The sequence below is a fragment of the Haemorhous mexicanus genome, chromosome 7 (assembly GCF_027477595.1).
Source record: "Haemorhous mexicanus isolate bHaeMex1 chromosome 7, bHaeMex1.pri, whole genome shotgun sequence".
In the NCBI taxonomy this organism is placed as follows: Eukaryota; Metazoa; Chordata; class Aves; order Passeriformes; family Fringillidae; genus Haemorhous; species Haemorhous mexicanus.
In genome coordinates, this window is record NC_082347.1 from 30,778,145 (window position 1) to 30,794,830 (window position 16,686).

A 16,686-nucleotide genomic window follows, 5' to 3' on the forward strand; every position below is an offset into this window, starting at 1 on the left:
GAGCCAGGACACTGGCTGGCTGGGTAGATGGTTAGGAAAAGAGACTGGAAAGTTTCCACTGCAATCTCTGTTACTGAACTGCTGTGGGAGTGTGCAAAAGCTCTGTTGTTTTCAGTTACTTGGGTAAGCAGTTTCTGGGGGCCCAAAATGTAGTGCTCTCTCTGTTTTAAGTGCATCTGAAGTATTTAAAATTAGATCCCCTCTTTAATAGGAACCATTCATGAAAATGTCAGCTTTAAACGTCTTTACACTGCAAGTTACTCACTGTGAGCATACCACCCACTTATCTTATACCCTACAAGGGCAGAGTCTGAAAAGTTTCAGAGATCATGACATGTAACAGACCAAACAAGCACAAAGCCTTATTTAAAGGCACTATTAACCCTGCTGGAAACATGACTAGAAGCATGAGTAGAAATAATATTTTATGTTAGACAGGACAGACTTACCTGCAGGTCAAAGAACTTGCTGTATCTCCTGTAGATGATCTGGGAAGTCAGGTCAGACCATGTTACATTGATGATATAGACCTGTTCAGGGAAAAGAAAACACAAATCAGCCTGGGCCAGGAAGCACAGGATACGTGCAAAGGCAGAACAGCCAACAGAGGTTAATTTCAGATCTCACTGGCTGTTCCCACTCACAGTGAGGAATATAGCCCTGGGAGCAGGACTAGCCTAAATTAAAGCCTGTTGCAGCCTCCAACAGAAGTCTTGGGGGAGCACTCAGTGCTCTCCCACACATTCCCATCAGCAGCTCCCACCGACTTTGCTCTGCCAGGGATAAAAGCTCTAATTGAGCGACGCCACATTTTCTGGTCTGTGGTAGCACACCCTGCCTTCTGCCCTCTTTGGAGGGTCCCAGGGCCAGCTACAGGCATGGCTGGGTGAGCTATTCCACCCCTGAAGCAACAGCTCCTCATGGGGTGCTGATCTCCAACCCCACACTGCAGGTTGTCTTTGTGTACGGAGCTGGGGCTGCCACCCTTCCCAAGCAAGGAGTGGCTCTGGTTCAACAGGAAATCCAAAGGAAACGCAGCTCCCCAGGTGCTGTGGAATTACAGCCATGCAACACCACTGCTTACTCACACCCATATGTGTGTGACAGAAACCAAACCCTGCCATGGCACACTGCTCTTGCTGAGTCACATCAGGGGATGTAAAGCTGGACAGTGAGAGCGACACTGCTTCCTTGCATTGATGGAAACAGCAACAGAAACCTGGAATAAGCCCAGGACTTCCCTTGCCCAACCCTAGTCCATCCCCAAAACAGTCATCTTACAGAAACACCGTTTTGCCAGAAGCTGTGATAAAAATTATTCACATGCACAAAAACAGGAACTTGTACACATACATATAAATACAAAACAAAAAAATGTTGCCTTTTGACCCTGGTACCTCCAAAATATTTTTTTAGAAAGTTAAAAGTGGGCCAGGTTCTGCTCTCTCATACACTTGCCCTCAGGCCAATGCTGGTCCTGCTGCCTTGATGACAGATCCACAACAAGACTTCAACAAACACAGGATGGAGCTATCAAGGGTGACCACAGACATCAATATAATGAAAATCACAGCTAGGAGAGCTCCTGGGCCTTTAAAGCAATTCCCAGTTTTCACATATGGACTGAGATAATGATCTGGCAGAGGAAACAGGAAAGCATTCCTCCTCCCTCAGCCACAGCACTGCAGCAGGAGATGTCCCTTTTGCCATGGATGCTGAAGTGAAGCTCTCTGTCTCCAGCAACGGGGGATGCATAAGCATCACCCTCTTCTCCACCTCCCCCAAGACACCAGACCATCTTCCAAGCTACTGATTCAATTGCTTCGGTACTTTTACCAATAAAAATTATTGCATAAAAATCCCTGCAGGGGTGTTGAATATTGGGCTTGACAACACTTTTCCAAGGACCACCAATGGATGCTTTTTTCTTCTTCTTTCCCAGCAGGAGAGGTATCCTCCCAGAAACCACAGAGATCCTGCAGCCATACTTTCCTCTCTGCTTGTTGCAACCACATTCAATCCCCAAGGCATTCTGCCTCCCATCTTCTGCAGCCCAGTTTCATGGCATTCAATAATTGGAGATGCTGAGCACAGGCTGTTAAGGAGATCTGAGGTCTTTCTCATGATTGTATCAAACATATCTGCTCTTCCCACCAGGGCAGAGACCATCAAGGCTGACAAATGGAAGACTGCCCAGGGGTAAGAGCTTGACTCTCAGCAGACCCAGGTTACTCTGCTGCATCTCATAATTCTCCTGGAAAACCAAACTACCTGACCTACTTCCTGCAATGCCCATATACACATGGTGACATCAGCCCTGCCCTGCTGCACGGAGGGGAGATAAGCCTGTGTAAAATGAAGACTTCAGGTCCCCTTTAAAGATCTTACCCACGCAGTTGAGGCAGAGGACTTAGAGCCTGGGAAGGAAGCTGCTGTTGCCAATTTTCAGGCCGGCCACACTACACTGAAGAATATTTTTCCATGTGTTTGTTGTGGGAAAAAAAAGTTTGTAGCCTCACTCTGAGCTAATTCACACACAAATATTTCTACTCATCCTCTATCCAACAGCTACTTTCAGATGGAAAACCCATTGGATTAAAAACAGATCTTGACAGATGGGAGCTGAATAGACTCCAAAAGCAACTTCAGATACTGAAATTCTGGCCCTGAGTTCTCACAAAGGGAATGAGACAGGAGGAGAAACATATTGCACATGTAAATAAAGATTTTAATTTTTCGTTCATTATGCATCTTTTCTTCAGAATCTAGAAACAAAACACATATGCCACAGACATCCAGGCACTTTGAATTTCATGGCACTTCAGGCTTCTCTGTGCTGTTCTTCAGAACCCACAAAAACTGTGAGTTCCTGAAATTTTTAACAACCTACAAGTCTGCTTGTTCAAAACCTAATCCAGGCAAAGTCAGTCCTGCTTTAAGATTCCAGTTTGGTGGTGCAGTAAGTGGCACAACGCCTCCATGACACAAGGAGGGGCAGAGTTGGGTGCAGAGAGATATTCTGGGCAAGAGGCTAGATTTATTTGGTGCAGGGAACAGGTGTAGAAGCAGCACCCACCTCACAGTGCAGATACATTCCCAGATCTGAAATTCAGGCTCTGTGGGAATGAAGCCGCCACTGACTTCAGTCAAGCTGGGATTTTTCAGCACATTTAGGACAGCAATTAAATCTTTTTGAGCCTAAGGTCTCCTCAAGCTCAGTATGTGATGGATGGAGCAACATGCAGATACACTGACTTCTATTTCAAGGAAAGATTACAGCAGAAGCAAGAAAAGCCTTTAATCATAACCTGGTGCTATGTGAAGTGAGAAACCAGTGGGCTCAAAATCTGCTTGGTGGGAGACAGGTGCAAAACCTAAACCAGCTATTGATCTCTTTTGCTCGTTTGCCCAAACCAAATTGCTTCCCAAAAGCCACCATTTAAAATAATGGGGTTTGGTTGAAAAAGATTTGTAAAATGACAGATTATAAATGCAAGGTCTAGAGGTTTCAGAAGCCTTAGATATCACATTTCTCTCCCTTAGAGATCTGAGTCGGGAAGTTATTTGCTTCTGCTGCCTTGGTCAGATGCATAACCTTTTCATGAGCAGCAAACACTACATAAGCTTACCTCACCGTATTTTTTTTTCCTCATATCTTAAAATGGGTTGCTGTGAAAGTCATCAACAATGTCCCAAGAGAGATGGAGAAAAGCAGTCCTGGGGGAGCCCAGGATGATGCAAATTCAAGGGGCAAGGAGGCAGCAGGAAATATTGGGTAAATAGGGAGAGTCATCCCAGGCACAATGCCCAGCAGAGCCAGCATCGCTCTCACAGCCACGTGCAGAGCCAAGGGAAGGCTCTCTGGGGCACCCAGCAGCTCCCCAAAACTGAGCCACACAAGCCACCACTCCAACATGCAGCTGGTCCTGCCCACAAGAGAGTCTTGGCTCCTTGGCACATTCTGTCTTGATAAAAGAAGATAAAATCAAAGTACCTTACAAGTCTAGGAGCAAGCTCTTTCATGTACTACAGTGTTTTCCTACACACAACTAAACTGTAATTGAGATTCCAAATTACTACAGTAATTAATTACTAAAGGCAAAGAGACTTGCTTTGTGTATCTGCCATGTTTATAACCATAAAGGAGTCAAAACATAGATGCTATTCAAATGCTTCACCTTAAAAATCTTTAACAAAAGGTCCTTAACAATGAATGAAAATTGAAGTAGAAATGACAAACAACTCACTGCACAATCACTGGGTGCTCCAGCCACTAAGAACGTTCACATTTTAATTTCCCAAGTCTAGTCTTTTTTTGATGTATTACTGTATTTTAAAATAAATCTTTCTTCAGAGAAACAAGAAGCTGACTTGAAAGACTGTAGAATATTAATCAGGAACTGAGTTTAATAAGTAGCTTTTAATATTCATGGCGTATGAAACAAGGTGCAGGGTGCTGTTCCAGCATAAGTCACAGTTGAAACAGCCACAATACACAGAGCATCACCGTACAATTTCAGAAAGCTTCAATCCACAGAGTGCAACATCACACCATTTCAGAAGGCTTCAAGCATCCACCCTTCTTGCTCTTTAGCCCAACCTTTTATACCCCTCATGTTCAAGCATTGCACTTGTGTGCCCTCTGCTCCCTTTGGTGGTTGGTGAATGCACCTGGGCACTCCATGATCATTATCTTTGATACTGCTCACCTGCTTCTCATAGCCGTACCCACTGGGGATGAGGCTCTGCCACAGCCCCACTCCCAATCACCACAAACTGTGTGCCTACAGGGTGCCAGGGGGATTTTATCAGCTGCTAATTATTGTTGTTTAATTCTAGCTCTGGGAAACTTCTTCTCTACCCACCAGAGAGCAGAAAATTTATTGTAAACTGAAGTCATTGCTCTCCCTTTACTGCCTATACAAGCAATGAGGAGAGATGACTTCCTACTACAGAACACATCCACTCTAACGTCACTGGGCATGACCTTATCATTGACTGTCTTGTTTTCACTGGAAAATATCCAGTTCTAGCCAGCACAAACCCCAGAGGTAACATATTCAGGTTATTCTCATGTGACCTATTTTTCAATTGTTTTTTCAGAGGTTGACATCTTGTTCTCTACAGCCAGATGAGATGGACTGGAAGGCAAATGTCTGAAACTGGTCATCTGATGGGACCAAGATTAGAACATACACAAATACAGGAGCAACTGGCAAAGGGAAGATTGAAAAGCAGAAACCAGAAATATCCCTGTAATGCACACATTAGAGAGGGTGTTGTTAACCTCTAATAAGTAATTACAGTAAACACCAGCTATTAAGAGAGTTCTGTGAATGCAAAGCACACCACTATGGTGCAGTTTGTGTACAGATACCAGCACAATATCCCCTTTTATCCTGAAAAATGTCAGCTTCTTCAACGACTCTTGTTTAGGTGTTGGATGTTTGTCCTCCTATGAATCAGGTCTGAGTTGGAAAAGATGCACCTTCCCCCCTGTAGTCAGATGCTATCACTGCCTGTGAGCTGGAAGCTTTCCACCAGCACAGCTCAGCATGTGAATGCTCTCTGCTCCACTTCCATGCAAAGTCAACTCAGCTCCTGCAAGGCCTGCAGCAATTTCAGCTGCTTCATTTACCAGGTGGAGTTTGCATTAAAACAACTTAAAATGCAGCAAAGTCAACATTCATCTGTGCCCTAAATTACCAGAGTACAGCCACTGCACCAACCCACTGTTTGCATAACCTTAACGTCAAAGGTGTGCTGATGAGCACAAATTGGTGCTGGCCCAGATCCAGATTTGAAGTGATATCAGCCTAGGGACAGCAATTTTGGTACCCACAAGACCAAAGCAACAAAGCTGTTCAGCTTCTTGATGCAGTTTGGTTGATTTTAGGTATCTTTCTCCATCCTGTAAGACACTGGCAGCTGGGGTTTCCCTGGGATAAGAGGCCCTAGTGTCCTCAATTTCTGCCCTATACAAGGGCCAGTGTGGCAACAGGAAGAGTGGAATGCTCCAGGAATAAACACAGAGAGAATGCAAGCCCTTCTCATGCACACATCACCTGTGCCTTCACTTGGCTTGGATCACATCTGACTCTGGATTCAGTGAGCACAGCACGGGCTTCTTGCCCAGCTCACTAACATCCAAAAGGTCCTAAAAAGCACTGTGAGACCTGGGAAATTCCCACAGAGGTGAAGTCAGACCCTCAGCCCCAAGCCAGTGGTAAGTCCATCTCTTGTGCCATGCAATGAGGTCACCTTTCAGCACGACGGTCTCCGAGGTACCTCAGCTCAGCCGGGGCAGGGCCAAGGAAGAGCTATTTTCAAGAGCTGTTCTCACTCCAGGATTTTGAAGACTGAGCTGAGAAACAGAGATGAGACTTGGAAGAAATATGAGACCCAGGGAGCCCCAGACAGGAAAGGTCCTTGCAGGGTGGCTGCTGCCAGGGCAGGATGCCTCAGAGCAGTCCCAAGGAGGGGGTGATGTGGGCTGCATGCAGGTGTGGGGCATCTGGCTTTCTCATGCACCAGATGTGCTTTCACAGACACCCCTCTACCCAGCTCGTGTTTCCATTACCGATGGGGAAAATGTAACTGAGAAAAAGACAAAATGACCCAGGGGTCTCATGGACAAATGTTGCACGTACCTAAGTCTTGGAAGCAAAGCAGAGTTACAGCATGCTGGGAGAGAGTAAACTGAACAGTTCTGGCATTTGCCAGTTCTCATCTGTGAGCAGCCACCACACAGGCAACTAAAGCAGGACACAGCAATTCCAGTTTCCATCATAATTTGCAAGCTAATTTATAGTCAAAATAAACATACAAGTGAGGGGAAAGAAAAAAAACAGGGAGGGGGGATACGAGAGTTTTCCTTTCTCCACATTTCTTTTGTGGATCTTGTTTCACCTCTAAGCTGCAGTGTAAAAGGATTAATGCTGCCTCTCTTTTCAGCCATATCACACCAAATCTGTTGTGAGTACACAAAAAACAAACTCCTTTCCAGCTTCTAATCTAGTCATATTCTCAAGACTCAAATTGGGTCCATTCTAGTTTAGAAAACCACACCACTACTGCAACCTATATAGGCACAGATCTTCCTCTTGGTGGAGCAGTAACCAGAGTCAAATGTGTTTCTCTTTGCCAAATCCCAGTACTTAAAAACAAATGAGAATAGCAAACAACTGCCTCAAGCCAGCCAGCAGACATCCCTGGAACACAGGAAGAGGAACTCACTGGAGTATGGAGGCACCTGGCTGGATGACTTTGCTGGTTTCCTAGCTCCAGGGGGACAGACCAGACACAGAACAGAGCTGTGTCTGAATGATGAATCCAGCTCGTCGTGTTACACAGGCACAATAAGACAGTACTCACCCTCCCATATTTTTCTCATGCACTGATGAGGTTTTAAAGCCACAGTTCAAATTCTGATTTAGTCTCCACTTCACCCCTCAGGTTTTTGGCATTTGTCAGCTTGAGTTTCTAAACAGCCTTCAGGCCTTTCCAGCATCTTCCTGCAAAGAAGATGCTGAGTTGTGCCACACAATCAGAGCAATAAGCCAAAAGCAGAAAACCTCCCTGCTGTATTTCTCTGCACGGCCAGGCAAATGACCATGAAAGGCATAAAAAGGTAAAAAGTGGAATCTGCACCCATGATTTGTGGCAGTAACTTGACCAGAGAGCTGCAGAACTGGAACAGCTGTAGCTTGGTTACAAACCACCTCTGAGCCTCTTGCCAGGCTTGTTTGATTACTTCATTTAAGTTCATTCTTGGGGGTGTGTGAGCAGAATATGATGTGTCTGATTCTTGCAGACATGCAGTATCTGTGCTGCATTAGCAGGGTTTTGTTTGTTCTTAACTGATATCCTGGGTCATGTCAAAGACCTGTCAAGGCTATCTTAACTCCAGCATATCCAACAACTACAGCTTACAGAAAGAGAAAAAGAAACAGAACTAGTAATGACTGGTCTCTTCTCCACTACCACTTCCCAGCTTCTGGGAGCAGATGAGCAGCTTCCCTGCAAGGGGAAGAGACAAAGGAAGTGGACAGCATCCACCCATTACATTTACCCATGTGCATGAGGGAGAGGGAGCATCTGTGAGGAGCACAATGAGGACTCATATTTCTGTTTCCAGTCTGTCTCAATCCACCTACATTTACTTTCCACATGTGATGGAACTATTTGTGAAGCAGAATAACCACTAGACTCAGTTTCTGCCATTTAAGAGTTGTCAGGTTATTAGAAAACAGAACATCTAAGCCTACAGAGCATAAGAATCTTAGAGTGACAAATGTAAAATGGAAACAAGAACAGGCTCTCTGTGAAACCTGCCTCCCTCGTGGCCTTCTCAAATACCCTACCCAGGTCTGAAAGAGGCTGGACAAGGCAAGCAAACAAAAATCATACAGCTGCACATGGAGGTAAAGATTTTTCAGCTTACTGCCTCTTAAATCTGGATGCCTGCTGACTTTTAAACTATTTTAACTCACTGCTTGTGTCCTTCTCCTCAGCAGGTGGTTGGTGTTTCATGACAACCCTAAAATATGAGCATTTCCTGGTGGAAGAAGAAAATCTCCATTCAAGAAAAGATAATTGGAAAATGAAACAATCAACAGACAAAATAGACTCTGAATTTTAAATCCTCCAAGTTTCACCGAGCAATTTTGAATACAGGAATTACATGAATTTCACTAAACTGGTTTTAGAGAATGATTTGCAACTGAAGTTGTTCTGAAATAAAACCTATCACCCCCAAAGAGTACAGCTTAATGAGGAAGTCCTCGGGCCAGTGCTGGATGGGGAAGTGAGGTAGAGGTCCCTCTAAGCCAATCACTTCTCAGGTCCTGCATCCTCATGTCAGGTGCAAGGAAAAGGACAGACACCAAGGGGAAACAGCACTTAAAAAAACAAAATTACTTTCCAATATGAAATTACTTCATTCACCTTCTGCTCTACAAAGGAACAAATCTTAAAACCTGACTTAAAACTGGCTTCATCCTCCTTCAACTGAAATGAGTTTTAACAGGAAACTATTGAGGCAGACATGAGCATTTTTAAAATCACTCCTCAGTTAACAACACATCTTGCAATGTTCAGCTGTAAGAGATCACTCTGCTGTCATCAGCAACGATGATCATTCAGATGAGGGCAATGTTTGTATATTAAATCCAATCCTGGTCCAAATGGGTACAACGTGCATCTGATTTTGACTGCCATTACAGCATCATTAGACTCACAGAAGCCAACAGGAAGAGTTTAATTCCCTTCACGGTGCTGGATCAAACCTCACATGAAAGCAAGATTGGTAAAGTATCAGAAGGATGCTGCCAAATTGAAGAGGCTTATGAGAGAAGGAGCTGAATTAATTTTGGCACAAGAGGAATTGACTTGAGGGATGTTCAAAATAGGACAAGCAGAGCTCTGCTCATATTTCAGGCAAAGGGATCTTTGTCATCGAGTTCCCTGGGGCCAGGGATACAGGAATAGCTTGGTCAAATAAGAACTAACAAAAACCTGCTTGCTACTGTTAAGTGCATCAAGATTGACAAGACAGAGAGACAAAATACAACCTGGAAATTGCTGTTTTCTACATGTCTCAACCACCTCTGCACCGAGTTATTTGTGCCTGTGGGAGCTCTCTTGGAGCACCTTTCTTCTCTGACAACAAGGGCCCTTCTACATTGTACCAGCAGGCCTGGGCTGCTGCATTTCCCCAGCTGTGGAGCTCATGCACAGTGCTGGAGCAGGCACAGCTTGTGGCCACATGCAGACACAGCACACCATGGTGCTGCCCAGCCCATTTCACACACGGCCCCAGCTGCAGCTACAAACCCTCACTTGCCCAAATGGTGAATGCTCCCTGCCCAGGCTGCCTTGTGGCTGCAAAGAGGCGTTGTTGCTACAGCCCAGCCTCCCTTCTGGCTCCAAACAGCCAGGATTCCTGCTCTGCAGCAACACTTGCATGTAGTTTATATTAGCATGCAAATCTTCCGGCTTTGATTTGTAACCTTACGTATGACCCCCAGATGCAGCGGTTGGAAAAGCAAAGCAAGGGCCTGGGAAAACGAGCAAAACTCCTCCAGGCCCTTCCAGAACAATGACAAAGCTCTGGGACATTCTTAGTCCAAATAATGGAAATCTCCTGGGATTTTGCCATAGAATAGTGGGATTTTTTTTTCTTCTCATTTTGAGTAGAGGGAAATAAAAAGTTCATGTAAACCAAGAGACCCTCAGATTCACAAAGCCAGACCTGAGGGGCACAGTACTCTAAGTGTGAAAAAAACCAACTCTGAAACAAACTCTTCTAGTTTCTATCCTCTTTGTGCAACTGTGTTTTTCATGCATGACTAAAGGATAAAACTTAAGGTGAAATCAACATCAACCAGCAGAGCATTCCAGAACTGCCAGCATAACATGCTGACAGATCACAGAGTGGTGTGGATTGGAAAGGACCTTGAAGATGATCTAGTTGCAACCCCCCTGCCATGAGCAGGGAAACTGTATTTGCATTTTAAATGCAAAATGATAGAAGAGCAACTGAAAAAAGGAGCTATCCTCAAAACATAAACACCACTCTGCAAACGTTCAATGCACATAGATCTTTAATTATACTGCATGACTATATCTATATATATCTATAGAAATATAAAAGAATGAATGTAATTGTTCTCTACAGAACAATCCTGACAATGTAAAACCAATTCCTGGAAAAAAGGGAACAAATTTCCACAGCCCCTGAAAGACACAATGCTGAAGTCACTGGAAAAATGTCTTTCACTGTAGTGACCTTTGACTTCAGGCTTTAGAGAAATCTGTTTCTTGTGGGGAGAAGAGTGAAAGAAGAAAATGATTTTGTGTCCTAGTCTTGCAAACAATGTCTGAATTGCACTGCAAAACGCCTAAGAGGCAAACATGGAGCACCCTCCTTATTCCAGCCCTCACCCCCTGGCCTTCTGGCCAAACCAGGAAAACTGATGCAAGAGTCCTGTGCAGAATGGATTCCCTCCCGGCAGGGCACAGCACTCAATTAAACCCAAAATTACCTTCTTCCTGTGGACCTTCAGGGTTTACAGGAAGATGCTGTGCCAAACCCTCACACCCTCAATCACTGCCTCTTTGCTAAGCTGAGCTATTGTCTCTGCCCTTTCCTTCCCTCCTACTCTTCTCACAATCATCCTCCTTTTCCCTCCTTTTCCCACGCTTGGCTTCCTGACTCCCCACTTGCAGGAACACCCTCTCCAGCCCCAGCCGTGCAGGACTGTCACAGGCAGTGCAAACCCATCCCTCTCCAGCTCTGCAACCTGGGCCACACACAGGCACAGGCACAGGGACAGGCACAGGGACACTGAGCCGTGCCCAGCAGCTTCCAGACCGCCTTTAGCTGGCACTCCAGGAGGATCGAGCACTGCTCCGCCCTGCCGGGATGCAGAGAGATGGGAGAGATGGTGGGAGAGATGATGGGAGATCTGCTTTGTTCAGCCCAGAGCAATAGCGGCCTTTGAGTATTTCTGCTCCAAATGTTGCTCCCTTTAAACCCTGCAAATATAAGGATCTGATGGTAGGAAAAGCTCTTTTACTGCTGGGCACAGGGATGGCTGCTGGACAGGACAGTCCCGCTGCCTTGCTTCACCCCCTGCTGAGGAACTGGGAGATGAGTCTCCAGCTGTACTGCAACCAGAGGAGAAAGCTGTCCTATTGACCCACTGCCCACCAACCCAACCTGCTTCTCTGCAGTTTGTACATGGGGTACAAAGGAGATGGGCCCCTAAAAGAATGCTAAATTAAGGTAGGTGGTGATTATCAGCGGCTGTGATAATACTGCCAAAGGATCTGATCACCAAATCCAGCCATACCTGCTTCATGTCCTGGCACAAGCCACCACCTGAGCTCCTGCTGTGAGCCTGGACTCTTTCAGTGTAGGGGTGAACAACACTCCCAAGGATTATCGATCACTCTAAGCTGGGCTTTGTCACTTGCACAGCTTCTCCTCATAAAAAACTCCACATCTTCTCTGGAGACGTGCACTGCTGTTTGGAAATGCAGCTTCTGTCAGAGATGCCAGGGCGGCAGTGGCTACACTAATTCCTTCTTGTTTCACAGCTCAGGCACAATCCTCACATACCCTGGGAATTACTCATTTTTGGAAGGAAGGTATGTGGCTGCAAGTCAGCATGTGCCCCATTAGAAATAAGCCTTTTAGGGCCATGCCCATATTATATGTTCTACCAAAATCACTAATAAAACATGAATCAGCAAAATGACTTATAAGTTTACATTTCTGTCAAATTCAGGGCTTACAGTGCTTTAGAACAATAAACAAACCTCTTCCTTTCATTCCCAAGCCTGAATGTTCTCCCACTCTTAGCCACTTAAAGGGAATTATGTATGTTGCACAGAGAGAAACTCTATTAAATCTGCTGAAATGTCCACCCAAAGCCTAGAAAGATCACTGACTGTAACAGCAGGCTTTCAAGAACTAATACAGCTGCACTCAACACATCAGCACCTGGAGACAGCAGGAATTTGCTAGGCAGAATTTGGAGAAAAAGTCCTAGCTTTTATCAACCCTACACTGGGATCTCAAACTGGCCAAAGCTACTCATCTCAGGTCCTTCTCTAGGTAGGTGGCAAGGGTAGACATCCATCTCCAGAGGTGCTGCTTCCTCTCCCTGCAGGGAGAGACAAATCCAGGCAGACATCTAATGCCTACAAGCTGGAGTTAAGGTGGATGTACAGTAAGGAAAGGCCCACGTGGTGCAGAGATGCCCAAATTGACAGCGACCTGTGTCTCCTTTATGATGTAGCACTCTCAGCCCATGGTGGTCAACAAAGCAGCTTTGCTGAGTCAGCTCACTCACACAAAGAGCCCCAAATCTTTGCTGGGCACATGAGCTCTGGCCCAGCATCACTGGTAGTGATGTAACACTTCCACATGCCTGACCCTTTTAAAAAAACAAGGATTTGATTCCAATCCTCACTCAAAAGATTCAAAGTATTTAACCTGGGTCCCCAGAGTGATTCTAAATTCTAATTTATGAAGCGCTAAACAGGAAGGAGCTGGAGGCACCACTGTAATTTATCAGGAGGCAGATAGGCAAAGTGTAGGGAGAGACAAGCCCTGCAGCCATCTCTGCTCCAGGGCTGGCTGGCCAGGGGGCAACTGAGCTGAAATCCCTCACCCTCGTGTGCAGGGCATGAAGCAGTGGGCTGAATGCCACAAAATGCAGGAGGTGTGAATTACAGCATCTTAACTCACACCCTGAAGTGTCTTATTGCAAAAGGGCTTCTGGCAGGGGTAGGATTTTTTATTTCCAATGTTGTAATTCCCCTGTCTCTTCCCTCTCCCCCACAACCGCCCCTCCAGTAGAGGTACATCCAAAGAGGATCAAATCTCACCCTCCTCAGCCCTGTGAAATGCAAGCAAAACTAGCAGGACTTGGCCCACTGTGCCTTTTCTTAAGGCTTCAGCAATATTAAATTAATGCTCTTTAAATATAAAACACTTGTTGCCTTGGAACAACACAAAGATGGATGTAAAATCGCTGGATTCACAGATGGGTGCTATGGGTGGGCTCTGCTGAAAGGGAAAGCATCCCAGGCTCTAGCAGAATGCCTCCCTTACCATCTTCCACCCACCCTCTGTGGCAGGATCAGATGGGCTGCCATGAGGTGCAAGGAAAGCTCTCGGGGTCAGGGCCTCATTCTCATGGGCCCAGCTCTGTTTGCAGGCTGCTGATGGGAGCTGGCTCTCCACCTGCATGCTCACAGGTAAAAATAAATCCTTGCCCACTCACCAGCAGATGTAGACTGTCAAATGTGAGGGCCTGCCTTCAGCAATTCCACTGGGCCACTAGCTCCAGGATTTGCCCTGGTCTGCCTCAGGAAGAAGGAATGGACATCCCCCAGGTGGAGCAGCAGGGTGATCCACCACTCCAGGGCCAGGAGAATAGATTCCATGGTTTAAAAAAGAAGGGGAAAAAAAGAACATCTGGGGCAAAAATTGCTCACAAGTCAACCAAATTTCACTGGAACCAGAAAATATGGAGTAAGTGTTCCACAAGGCATCCCAAATCCTGTCTGACACAGCCACTGTGGCTGCCCTCACTTGATGGAAGGGACAAAGTCAGAGAAAATGATGGCAGGAGCTCTACCAGACGAGAAAGCCACAGGCTTGGGTGCCAGAGAGACACCACTAGGCTCCCACAGTCTCCTCCCTTTAACCATCCAAATTGCTCTTGAGGGTGAGCAAAGGAGGCCAGTTGGAGAACAGACTGATAGTTTCAGTGGAGGATAACCACCAGCCCTGAGACGTGGCTGACCACAGGGCAAAACCACAGCCCCATCAGCATTCTCCAGGAGTGTCTCAGACAGCCCAGGACTGCCCTGGATGGGACAGACGAGAGGACAGCCTGGGCTGCATGGCTGTGTCCCATGCTGTCTGTGCTCCAGAGGATATGACTTCTGCTCCCCCAGCTGCCTGGGAGGCTTCTCCACCAGCAACACAAAGACAGCCAAAATGTTCCTCAGGACTTGTAAATAAGGAGGCACACCTCACCTGATGGTAAGATTTTTCCTGTTCTTCATGGTCACAAAAAAACCCCTTTTCTGAACACTGAGATGAGCGATTTGCTTTGGTCCCATGGATAAATGTCATCTCCTCAGGACAGGAAATCTTCTAGAAAGTGTAGGACAGAGTCTGAACAGCTCGTGGAGATCACAACAGCAATCCCTTGGAGACTCAGCCTGCCAGGGCACTGAAGGACACAGTAAACTTCAAGAAAGGGCTGTAATTCCAGAGATTTCAATGGGATTTAAGCCTGCTCTTAACTCTTGTCACTGATCTGCAGCCTGTGCCCATCAAGGCCTTCCTCTCTGTCCCTTTGTCCCAAGAAGTGACAAATTACAGTGCCTGGACTTCTACAACTGCTGATTTGGGGGCTCTGTGAAAGTCCTAACTTGCTGAGTATCATCCTTCTACTATAATTCTGGGCTTTCCCAAAAGCAGTCCATGCAGTTGGTCTACAAAACCCTCACCAACAGTGCTTTTCCAGCCTTGCAGAGATGAGCAGGAACCCTCCAGCCCAACAACTCCACAACTCCAGCACACACAAATTGCTCCCATACCCTATTTTCACACATCACTTACAACCTGCCAACTTTCAGCTGGAGATGACTGAATCCTCTCCATATTGGCTCACTTCTTGCCACAGCTGCAGCAGCCTAGACAAGCTTCCAACCCTTGTTAAACCTCACTAGCTGTGGATGCCATCCTGACAGTAGTGCAGCCTGGGGAGGGATCTGAAGCAGCCCCTCCATGGTGGCAAGAAAGCCAAGCCATGGCTGCAGTCACTCAGCAGCCAGAACTCTGTGGGGAGGCTGCCACAGGGCTTTGGTGTCAACTGCAACTGCCTCTTAGCTTGAAACCACGAAAAGCCACAGGCAGCAAGTGTGCCACCAGCTCCTCAGGTCAGCAAGTCACTGTCACAGAAAAATGTCACACTTCCACCTGATTAGCCCCACTGCAGGCCCATGGATTTGACAGGACAGCAAAAACAGGCTGAAGTTTTTTTCAGGAGTTCAGAAAAATCCCATCTATGGGAAAGGGGTACTAATTCCCATCTGCAGATATGGCCTCTCAAATAGGTCCACCAACACCTGAGAGGCTGACTGGAGACCCAGCTACCTTCTCAGTGACATGGGAGCCCTCCTTAGCTCAAAAACCAACTCCAAAGCACCACTGAACTACAAATCTCCTTGGCAGGGTAAATTATCGAAGCTTGATTTAAAAGTGAGCTCTGAAGTGAGGGAGCTCAGCCAACCCCTGCATCTGGCCACAATATTGAGAGTCAATCCCCTAGTTAACAACCTCAGACTCCATCGAGGTGTGACATTAAAAAACAACCCAAATAATATCCCAGCCATGTCATTTTATTCTTTTTTTTCCCTTGAAAGGACATCTGGCATGCAAGCCTTGGGTTTTCCCTCATCCCAGAAAAACCAACAGCCACATTTTCCAGAGGTCTCTTTTCCCTACCCAGGGAGTGGAAGGGATGCAGTCAGTTAATGCATGGCTCCTAACATTTTTCCAACGAGCTGGTTGGACTCCCATTCCCTTCTCCCACGGAGGAACACAGCTGCTATAGTCAGCCTGTAGCTGGGAAGGGGATGGAAATACCATTCCTGTCTCTGCTGCATAAAAATCAGCAGCTGACACTGACAGATTGCAATGAACCTGTAACCCCCTTTAAGAAGGTAAAGCATCTCTCTTATCTCCCATAGAAAAACCCTCCAGAAACAAGTGTCTCAGGCTGGACATCTCTATTAATAGTAACAGTCTGTAAATCTGTTCCTAAAACTAACTTAAGCAAAGCTTCCTCCACATCCAGGCTCTTGCATGTACCTTTTCAACCCCTTTAGAAAAGCAATTTCAGGACTGCTCTGGTGAAGCAAACATTGATTTCAGTTTCACAGTGTGAGGGCTGCAGCTCTTGTGCTCCCAACAAATGTTCTGTCCTAGCAGGCAACAGACCTGGTAACAGTGGAAAATATTTGTGCAGCCTCTCCTGTTTTTTGGTTGACATGAGCTGAAATTCTCTTCCAGCCTCATGTTGTTGTGAATTCTTTCAGCTACCAAGAAACCATCTTTTCACCAGAAGGAGCTGTGGCAATGGGCTTGGATATCTA

General features: G+C 46.1%; 1 protein-coding gene across 6 annotated transcripts in view; it reads right to left on the reverse strand.

Annotated features, from left to right (window-relative positions):
* The window catches only part of SH3PXD2A (SH3 and PX domains 2A), a 245,802-nt gene that overhangs the window by 202,804 nt on the left and 26,312 nt on the right, over positions 1-16,686 (reverse strand). For all 6 annotated transcript variants that reach the window (XM_059851916.1, XM_059851910.1, XM_059851909.1 and 3 more), the window contains one exon: positions 450-530. In XM_059851916.1, the coding sequence (XP_059707899.1) occupies positions 450-530 (81 nt within the window). The remainder of the gene's footprint in view (positions 1-449; positions 531-16,686) is intronic.